We start from the raw sequence: 11,206 nt of genomic DNA, 5'->3' as shown, positions 1-11,206 counted from the left end.
GAAATAATGAATGTTGGCCATAGTCACCCCGGTGGCCAAAGTCACCCCAGTCACTTTAGCGAACATTTAATATTTTGTTTTGCTGCCATTTTTTTCTATTGTAGTGGTGGCTAAAGTCATCCCTGGCAGCCGAAGTTACCCCAGTTGACGGTACTACTTAAAATGTACTGTCAAATGGGGTAAAAAGGGACGGTTTTGAGCATTTTTTGTTAATAACTTCTTACCATAAAACATTTCAGAAACAAATTTAGGCTCATTTTATAGCTCTTTGCGAGGGCTATTAAATGGCATCTTGAAAAAAATTCCGTATGCTATTTGTAAGGTGCTAGACGCAATATAAAAGGCTCCTGAATTAATCTTGAAATGGGGTAAAAAGGGACACTTAAAATAAAACTCAATTTCAAACATTTGAAGCATGCAGAGTGTACTCATCTATTATGTACTAACAGTACCTACTCTCAAGTCCTCCTCTTTCTTTGTACCATAGATGATGTAGATGTAAAATAAATGAAATTTTCTGTGATTTTTTACTTGTTTTTCCTTTTTTGATATGATATTACCATATTCATTAATTACCGTATTATTAATGTGATATTACTGTATCCATGGACATGCCATTGAGCATTAGCAAGAACCTTGTCCACTGCAAGCTTCATATCAGCAGCCATGTAGCATTTCTTCTGTATCTGTAAGCTTACAGGATGGTTTGTAATTTTGCACAATTTTAATGGAGTCTAGTGATTTCACTATAACAAAAAAGATTGTGAAAAACACACATGAAACAGAAAATAATGTTTTAGTGACAACCATCATATGTTTTGAAGAAATAAATCATAGTTTAGGTCAATTACTTTTCATTCTATGATGCCTTTGCACAATTCTATATATAGCATTCTATGTACAATTTTGTGATGACCAATGATGCACTAATTTTTTGATAAGTAAATTTTCTCTGCCAAACGAGGTAAATGTAATCAAAATTCTTTGTTGTTAATTAATTGTTTTGTTAACTGGGGCCTTACTAAATGAGGTTCTACTATAAATGCATTTTTAAGGCTGTCCCTAATTACCCCGGGGGTGTCCCTTTTTAATCCGTCGCGTGGAAATGGCTGCCATTTTTTTGGAATGAGATAGGCAAATTCTGTCAATTACATTTTCAAGCTAACACCTGGGTGCAACTTTTATGTAAGTAAAATTTTCCAATACGGCAAATATTTTTTTTGCTCCAGTCTCCAGACGGTAGCAGAGGTACTTTTCCGAAATCGCACTTTTCACACTTTCTTCGGCGATTTTTTTTAGAGATAGTATATGTTTGATTTCTTGACTAGTTTTATACATAATAGATAGTAAAAATGTTGAAGTTTATACCACTATTTTTAGTTTTGCAATATTTTTATTACTTTAGCTACTACAACATTTATACAAAATGTGGGACGCATGTCCCTATTTACCCTGCCAGTCCCTTTTTACCCCGTTTGATGGTAGTATATATATATATATACAGAGTACAGTTGTCTTAATAAGATGTCTTAAATCCTCTTCTGGCTATACATTTTATCTGTGCATTGTTATCATGATGCATTATCAAAATATCTTGCCTCAGTTTTTCTTTAGACTATGTAATTCACAGTAATTTTATCATTCATCATTTCCAAATGTAATTAAAATGTTTTGAAATTTTAGTATGAAAATCAAAGGGTGGCATGCTGACATCTTAAAACTATTAGTATGTTAGTTCAAGTAATATTTAATTAGGTTTATGCCTCTTTGTATTGGAACTTATAAAACATGATATTCATTGATATCACATTTCATCAGTTGATTTTGTTTTTGTTGTTTTTTATTAGGAAACATTTTTTTCAGATTATTTTGAAGCATTTATACAATTTATAAAACATGGCTTGCAGGAGGTCTTCACGAGTTGCTAGCCTTCAATCTACTGATCTTGAATTGACTAACAAGAGCAATTCAAGTAGAAAAGTTGAGAAGACTTTACATAAAAATCAGACAGTAGAAAAACTTGTAAAAAACCAAAAGATGATAAGTAAAAATAAGTTAGGACATTCTAATGAGACTGATTTTTCAAAAATTGAGGAAAAAATTTTTGAAGGTACTGGGCTGGTGCCTGATAAGCAGCTGATGATTAACTCAACAAAAAGATGTAAATTGGCCAATAGTGGCACAAATGACAAAAATGAAAAGGCTTCTTCAACCCAAGTATCTGCTGATGCCCCAAGGCCAAAGTTTCCTCTGAAGCTAGAAAAGGAAGTTTCTCACGATATACTTTCTAATAAGAAAGAAGTATGTGGCTCAAGTTTTGTGAAAAAGATTAAGGCAAATCCTCCTGTTACCAAGAAAGGTTGCCTTAAAACTCATGATTTGAATCCTGATCAAATAAGAATGTTGGTGAAGACTCTTCACCCAAGAGCGTCTGAAGTTTTGCCTAAGCTCACTATTGAGAACCTCAGAGCTTCCAGTAAAACATCAAATTCCTCAAGAACCAAGAATGATAAAAGCAAGGGTGGAGTTTGTGACAGGGGAGGAAATGCAGAGAAACCACCAAGTGTTAAAAAGAAGGTATGTGAAAAAGAAAAGGAAGACAGCAAGCAGCTGCCACACAAAGTATTGAAAAAGAATAAAAGCAGGCATGCAAAGAAACAATCGGCTTCAGGTTCAGAACAAAGTGACTGGGAAGATGTTGGAGAAAATAATCAGGATGCAGAGAATTGGGATGACATTGACTCCCTTATGGTGAAAGATGAAGCTGCAGCTCTCAGTCTCCTTGCCAAAATAGATGCCAAGGATGGCAAGAAGGAAGACGCCGCATTGGCTACGGCACCCGTACAAATTGAGCTCGATGCTCCTACTCTCTGGGGAAGCCGTCATAACAAGAAGAGAAAGTCTGAAGAATATTGGGTAAGATTTTGATTTGTGAAATATTTAGTAGCAATATGTTTCTATACACTACCACTAAATTTGTTCCTCATAATTTTGAGTGAAACTACCTATCTTTCTATTGTGAATAGTTCAAATGTTAACAAAGGCTTTTTTATAGGTTGGAATGAGTCTTCAGTATAGTTTTGGTTTTCTATTGTTTTATCTATTCTAAAATTCAACCCTTTTGAGAAGCAAGCTAGTACCATGTGTAGTCAGTGATTGGTAACTATAAAATTCTCCACACAAGAAGGGGATGACATTCTCTTTTTAGTGCATTTTCTCATTTATGGAAAAAATGCACCATTGTGCTCGCCATGTCCATCTGTCCGTCTGTGACTTCACTTTTTGTTGATGAGAAAAATATATATAACTGAGTTATATATATTTTTTATCTTGTGGCTACTTTCATAATGCCTTGATAATCACAAATCATCTGCTCAGGGTTTCATTGATTGGATTGGGTTTATCATACTCCTAACATGCTCAATAATGCCAATGTGGGCATTTAACAAGAAGTTGTGGTTCAGACACCAAAATTTATGCCCTCTTTGAATTTTTTTAAAAGATGAAAGTAGCAATATAGGTAGTATATTAATTAAGATAGATATATCTTTTGAGTAATGAATGCAATTGAAATTAATTTCCCAATACATTTGCAAGTTTAACTCTGCAAAACATCAAATTTATATCCATGATGACCATATTTGATGAATTTTTCTGCTACTATTTTTGACTCCCTTGTTTCAAAGTTAAAAAATGTCATGTGTAAATATATCTTTAAATCAGTCAAGATTTTTTCTACTTGTCTTAAAAGTTCAACCTTTTGTTAATTTCTTTCTTTTGCCCTAAGAGGGGCCAAAGAAAGAAATTACCTTGCACACTGTGGACCCTGAAGCCTATATTACAATTGTAAAATTTTAGGTGAAAGTAGGTAATCTTTGCTTAAATCCAAATGATCTGTGTTCAATACTGACCATACTGAATTAATATGCACCCAATTTGTTGCAGATGATGCAACACTTCAGGCTTGGAGTGAACCGTAACATCCGTGAGAATTACATCAACTGCCACAAAGTACATCTGTTGCTACTATTTGGCCATGGACTGCATATCAACAGGCTCCTCAACTCTGAAGAACTCTTAGCCTGTGCCCTCTCCATCATCACAAATAAGGAGGTTTACCCTCCAAAGAGAATTAATCTCAGCTATTTGGAGAAGTTTAGTAACTGGTACTGCAAAAAAATATCACGTGTGGACACTACACTTGAAAAATTTTACTGGCTGCAACCTTTGACAGTTTTTCTTAAAGAAAGGTTTGAAAAGCGGCAAGCAAGATCAGCTCGTGAATTTGTGTACATGTTTATTTTGATAGCCCGAGCCTTGGGAATGTCAGTGCGTCTTGTTCAGTCTATAAGGCCCATGCATTACAGGCCAAGCTCAGAGGAATTATTCAAGCCAATAAATGAAGATGGATCAGAAAACCTCAAAGAACCAGGACCATCCTCATCTAAATCTTCAAATCAACCACACAATGGCATTGAACCAAAATTAACTGATCATGAAGCATCAAAAGCCAAAAAACAACGAATGCTGTCTAGTGACAGTGATGTTGACCTGCAAAGTTTGAAGAAACCTGTCAAGAAGAGAGTGGGAAAGAAAACCTGCGCTGAAAGATCTGAAAATGAGGATGATGATAGTTCTGACAGTGATTTTTATGAAATGGATAGAAAGAAAAGGAAATCTAAGAAAAAGGGAAAAGGAAATTCAAGCAGCAGCAGCTCTTCTAAAAGCTCGTCAAGCATCAGCAGAGCTGATAACAAGAGGAGCTTGTCCAAAGATGCAGCCGACCAGCCCTCCAAGAAGAAGAGAGTTGAAGACTGCAATGAATGGGCCGAGGTTTATGTGGAGGAAGAGGAGCGCTGGGTCTGCATTGACATAATCAGGAACAAAATTCACTGTGCCACTGAACTCGCTGTGAGTTGAAGAATGTCACTTTTGTATTGTTACAGCTCAGTACCTATTATTGGTCAGGGGTTGTGTTTCTCAGTAGAAATGTGTTCTTTTTAGTATTGCTCCTTTTTCCATCAACTTTTCTCCTGTTTACTTTCTTTCAACTTGGCTCATTCTGTTTAAATTTGCTCCTGTATTTCCAAATTTGAGGTTATTTGCTTCAAAATTTGCTCTTTCCTCATCAACTGTGCTCCTTCCCTCACTTCTAATGATATTAACTTCTCTTCAATGTAGCTTCTTTATCTCCAACTTTGCTCTTACATATATTCCTTTTCAACTTTGCCTTGCTTCCACTTTACAGTTTCTGCTTTATTTTTGCTCATTGTTCTTCCACTATGCTCCTCTTCATCTTACTCTTTCTTATTCAACTTGCTCCCTCTTTTTCAAAAATTTTTCCTCTTGCTTAACTTAGGTACTTCTTCTTGTTCAACATTGCTGTTCTTCTCCATCTTTGTTCATTTTCTTCAACTTGTTCATGTGAATCAACGTGCTAGATCTCCTTGTTTGACTTCCATTCTCTTCAACATTGCATCGTCTGCATCTTCACTCTTCTCTCACCTACTCTTGCACCCACCACCCTGGTAATACGTGTGTCTCACTACTGTGTGTCTCACCATGCTGATAATGTGTGTCTCAACAGTCAGCACCTTGGTAATGTGTCTCAAGACTGTGTCTCATCACCCTGTTAATGTCTCATCACCCTGGTAATGTCTCATCACCCTGGTAATGTCTCATCACCCTGGTAATGTCTCATCACCCTGGTAATGTCTCATCACCCTGGTAATGTCTNGGGGTACGTTAGAGGTGAGGCCGTGTATCCCCGTGAGTGCGTGTACACGCTGCACAGCCGCGACATCTGGAAGAAAGACGGCAAGACGGTTAAAGTTGGTGAAGAGCCTTACAAGATCGTCAAGGCAAGGCCTAAGTGGGACCGAGTGAGTCAAGCATTGATGTTCTATTTTCAATTCAATTGAAAGTATATATCTATTCAATTGATAGTTCTAGTTGAAAGTTGAATTTTCGATTCAATTGAAAGTTCCATTCAATTGACGTTTTATTTTCGTCTACACGCCGGTGAAGTGTAGACTGCATCAGAGCTCTTTTAACTTATAACAAATTTTGATTTACTTCCAGTCCAGTGGAATAACATTGAAGTTCTTCGCTCGAAAAGCATGACCATTCAGAATTTTTGAATGATTCTTTTCGAAGGGATGATTTTTTTCTTTTCCAATGCATATGTGCCTTTTATCGTTTCATGCATCTTACAATTCGTGTTTTGAACAATTGGACATCAAGTCACACCTTTCACAATAATTGCCCACTTGCTCCGGGCTACGGTCCTAGTGATCCTTTCACAATTTTCTCACAACATTGTCAAGAACTAATTGTTATTCTACATTTAAAAGTTCAATAATAGCAGTTATGTCATCCAAGGCAAACAAGGATCACAATTGGTCCGCGTGTTCAAGGGTTCGATAATAATAATCGCTTGAACAACCTGATTCGGTTTATATTTTTTTGTTTGTACAGATGCCTGTTTGCAAGTCTTTATTTTTTGTTTCTGTTATTTCATTGCCTTTGTCACTGTACGGGTAGGCGCTGTGCCAAGTGATCAAAGACCTGCCGCTGGAGATCTTTGGTCCGTGGCAAGTAGAGGACTACCAGCCACCCGTAGCCAAGGGAGGGCGGGTGCCACGTAACGAGTACGGCAACGTTGAGCTCTTCAAGAAGACCATGCTGCCTGTGGGCACCGTGCACCTCGACGCCCGCTGTACGCTATGCCCTGCAGACAACACCTTATCTTTTCTCTTTTTTTTTTAGTGTATTAGTGTTCAGATTAATTGCCTAATTTTTTATGCAATCAATTTTTCCGAAACACAATGTATAAATTTTTTTATCACCCCTTTCCGAGAATGAAATGCTGAAATTATACTTTCTCCCGTCTAGCTTTATTACCGAGTCTTGACTCGCTCAGGTGATATTATGAAATGGATTCATTATATGATGTTACGTAATTAGTTAATTGATGTTAATTAGTTAGTTAATTAATTAGTTAATTTGTTTCAGATGTCATAGTTTCCCTGGTGAAACTTGCCTTACATTTAATTATTCTCCGTGTTTCACAGACGAAGACCTGAGCCGTGTGGCGCGTAAACTGAAAATTGACTGCGCGCCAGCGATGGTCGGCTTTGATTACCACAAGGGCGGCACCCACCCCGTCTACGACGGCTACGTCGTCTGTCAGGAGTTCAAGGACGTACTCCTGGATGCCTGGACGGAGGTAGACTTGTAGTCTCGACAGCCATCCTTTGTCATTTATTTTGTCCAGGTAGTTTAAGGTAGTTTAAGGAATGAACATTTTGTCCAGATAGTTTAAGAGTATTACTTCACCAGATTTATTATCCGAAATTGAAACTGCTTTCATTTATTATTTATGGGTAAATCGTTTATAAATCTTTAACATTTTAATGTGCTTGAACCAATTTCCAGGAGATGCAGCTAAAGGCGAAGCGCGAGGAAGCCAAGCGTCTACGCCGCATATACGACAACTGGAAGCGACTCATTCAAGGAATTCTCATAAAGAATCACGTGCGGGAGAAGTATGGCCAGGATTCTGATCACGATGAACCTTCTTCAAGCAAAAATTCGAAATCAAAATCAAATGAAAAATCTCTGAAGCCTCAAAAGAAGATGAAGCAGACTGACAAAGTGGCTGTTAAGTCTGAAACTGAAGAAAAAGTTCGTCTTGGAATTGATATGAGTAGTGACACTGTTGCTATGGCGAAGATGAGTTTCAAAGCCTCGCTCAGCAGCCGAGGGATGGTCCTGCAGCCCAAGACGGCCGAGGACGAAGCGCTGGCGGCCATTGAGGCCAAGCCAGAAGACCTCATACTTGACAGTGACGAGGAGACCAAGGAAACTGAAGAAGAAAAGAAGGAAAAGTTGCGCAAGATTTTAGCTTGGAATTCCTCTAAACTGGGCTCGATGGCCAACCTCAGCGACGACTCGGACGCAGACGAGAATGTAGGGGATGAGCCTGACTGTGGAGCTGATAAATTATCTCGGGGCGAGTCAACGGAGAGCAGCGTCGCTTCATCCCGGAAGGTGCTGACTTCTGAATCAAGTGATGAAAGTGACAGTCGTACCGCGAAAAAAACGCGTGTCTCTAGAACGAGTCAACAGGTTACAAAGAAAAATCAACACTGCAAAAGACTTTCCTTAGCTGGCCGAAATGCTTCTAAGTCAAAAGGACGATCAACGAAAAGCAAGGAGAATGTCGCTGCTAGTGATGAAAGTAATGGAAAGACGCTGGTCCCGACGCATGAACGCAGACCAAAACGCCAAAGTACCACACGCAAAAACGTTGATTATAAAGAGAGCGAAGAAAGTGACATATCGCTTGATGAGAGCGATGTCGAGGATAAGACTTACAAGCCAGAATCTTTGTTTAAACCACGGCAATCAAATGTAGCTCTCAGTGAGGAGAGTGACTGAAGGAACTCTGTGAACTGTTTTTTTCTGCACTCGAGTTACGATGGAAGAGGTAGCGTGGATACGCTGGTTGAACACATTGGAACTATGCTTGAACTAGTATAAGGTTGGCCCATGTGAAGCTCATTTTCGCGGATGGAGCTTGTTGTTCGCCAGTGACGTCACTGATCTCAGTTACGTCACAGGCATTAACCAATCACTGAAATGCGATCAAACCAGTCAACCAATCCGTCATGGGAATGACGGTTTTGTTTACGTTTCTCTTTCTCAGTGACGTAACAAGAAAGCTGATCTGAAAGGCGGAACTTCTCGTGGGTCAACCTTATATAGTTCAATCATGCATTGGAACTATGCTCCAGTAATCCTGTTTTTGTTGGTCACTCGCCTCTGGCTTACGATTCGCCGTTCAGCTTCTATATAGTACAAATGTTTACTATAGTGTCGTTTTATATCGGAAAAGTTTTGTTTATAACTCACATTAAGTTACTCGTTGAATCTCTTACCTCGGAATCGTACAAAGAAATATTCGTGGGTCTTTCAGAAATTGTTCTTAGATCTTCGTATGTGTTTTAGCTCGATTTAATTTCATCGTGATTGTTTTCTCTACGTTTATCAATTGGAATATTTTCTAATAAGTTGTTTTGCATTTTTTTTTCAGGTATTTACGCGGCTTAAATGTTGATTATTTTTTATTTTATTTTATGGTGTAAAATTGAAATTGTTCAGGAATTTTTCTCAGCAGCCTTTTCCCCAAGTAATTGTTGAAAACGATGTGTTGACCCCGCTTCTCTGAATACACGAAATAAATGTTCAACATTTTGGCAATTTAATGGACTTAATTATTGTCCAGGTATTTTTTTTCACTGGAAACGTTCAATTAACTGTTCTCATTTTATAACTGAAGTTTCAGCGTTGGCTTCGTTCATGGTCCATTTTGAAGCGTTGTTTCTTGACAGTTAATCATGCTGTTCACACCGCACAACCTCGTGACGGTGCTCTTTGCTGTACTTGGTAACATGTAATAAATGTGTACAATGCGCCTAGTTTATTATACCGCGCTCATTTCATACCGCGCGGTAGCGGTAGCGGGCGCTACCGCTACATTGCCATTGCCTCAAGTGTAGCGGCCGCTACATGTAGCGTGCTCTTGCCCACCTCTGGCTAGATGTAATGACTTTTCGGAACCAAAACGCAAACACATTAAAAAGAGTGAATTGACAGTCTTTTGTTTATCAATTATTGGTTCAGTACCTCTCATTTTTATAAACCAAGTTTATAAATCATTTGAATTTTGAAGGGCAACGATCAGTTTTATGTTGATAAATGAAGTGGTTGTTCGCATCAAAAACGAGTCATTAACTAAATTTCAGCGATTCAGTCAAACACTGGTTCAAAGCACCGATTTGACACTTTTACGAACTCGCCTGCGCACTCGAACGCGCATCGGTGTTCAAAGCGTGCGTGTTAATACCACAGCTAATACAGTGGGGGGAAATAAATATTCGTTCACTTGAAAAATCGTATTTTAATGTATGTAAGTACACAAACTTAACAGGAAAAGTGATTTAAATTATGTATAGAGACGCATAGTATTCAAAAATACTATCAAAAGAAATTAAATCTCAATGCAACAAAAAACAATGCAACATNTTTTGATAGTATTTTTGAATACTATGCGTCTCTATACATAATTTAAATCACTTTTCCTGTTAAGTTTGTGTACTTACATACATTAAAATACGATTTTTCAAGTGTACGAATATTTATTTCCCCCGACTGTATATGCCTCGTATCAACGTCGCCGCTCGGTGCTGTTTTATCAATTCCTTTCGTAAAGGATTTGTGATTATCCCTTTGGATATTAGGCATTTTATAAATTACCATTATATAATGCTCTTCTATGTTCATCCATGGTTGTATTCTTTTCAATGAAATTTAGCTGGAATATGATGATAATCCATGGAAAAAGACACACATGCATTTAAACACCTTATTGCAATAACAAACGAAATCAGATTTTGCGAAAGATTTGTTCAAGCTAATGAATAATGTGTTCGGGAAAACGATTTTGAGCATTAGAAATAGAGTTGAAGTCAATCTGGTCAATAATAAACAATAAAATTTAATATAATTTATAAATATTTAATAGAATTTGAGAGTAACCTACTTCCCTATTTAGTTTTAAAAGAATTAAGTAGCCTCATCAGTGAGTTTAGATCTTTTATTTCTGTTGACGTTTCGTGTTGTTTGTGGGATTTATTGTTAATGAGTTGATTGAACGTGGCTACAACATTTACACAATACACATACTTTGTGAAGCCAAGTAGAGGGACGTAGTGGGATCGCTGGAAACGTAGAATCTGATCGGATTGCTAACCTAACTAAGTGTGCTGACAGGTCCTCTTAGTGGCCCATAGTGGCAAAGCAGAGAGTTTTTTAGACTCTCTCTCAAGTTCATTTTTGAGTCCTATAAGTAGACCAGTAAAGTATCATGGATACTGGTACCAGCTTTATCATACTTGAGAAATTTGTTTAAATCTTGAGTAAATGAGGAAATTAAAAATGAACTGATTCTAAAAAAGCTCTGGTTTGCCACTATGCAGGCTCTTACTCTATACTTTCTTTCATAGTTTCAACTTTCAAGCACTGCGAATTGAGTGCGAAACAGTACACAAACACAAGACTCTCTGCAGTGATATAGAAGATGTCCAGAGGCGAGCAACAAAACTCTTGGCAAGTTGGCATCATTAAAAGACTCAGATAGGCT

General features: G+C 37.7%; 1 protein-coding gene across 1 annotated transcript in view; it reads left to right on the top strand.

The window, feature by feature from the left end:
- The window catches only part of LOC108675987 (DNA repair protein RAD4), a 12,332-nt gene extending 3,757 nt beyond the window's left edge, over positions 1-8,575 (top strand). Inside the window, exons 4-7 of the mRNA XM_018164032.2 lie at positions 5,752-5,882; positions 6,544-6,718; positions 7,074-7,228; positions 7,438-8,575. Of these exons, the coding sequence (XP_018019521.1) occupies positions 5,752-5,882; positions 6,544-6,718; positions 7,074-7,228; positions 7,438-8,442 (1,466 nt within the window). The 3' untranslated portion in view covers positions 8,443-8,575. The remainder of the gene's footprint in view (positions 1-5,751; positions 5,883-6,543; positions 6,719-7,073; positions 7,229-7,437) is intronic.
- Positions 8,576-11,206: the final 2,631 nt, after the last annotated feature.

The sequence above is a fragment of the Hyalella azteca genome, unplaced genomic scaffold (assembly GCF_000764305.2).
Source record: "Hyalella azteca isolate HAZT.00-mixed unplaced genomic scaffold, Hazt_2.0.2 contig15559, whole genome shotgun sequence".
Taxonomy (NCBI): domain Eukaryota; kingdom Metazoa; phylum Arthropoda; class Malacostraca; order Amphipoda; family Hyalellidae; genus Hyalella; species Hyalella azteca.
The sequence above is the reverse complement of the archived record's forward strand: the minus strand, read 5'-3'. Positions and strand labels throughout refer to the sequence as shown.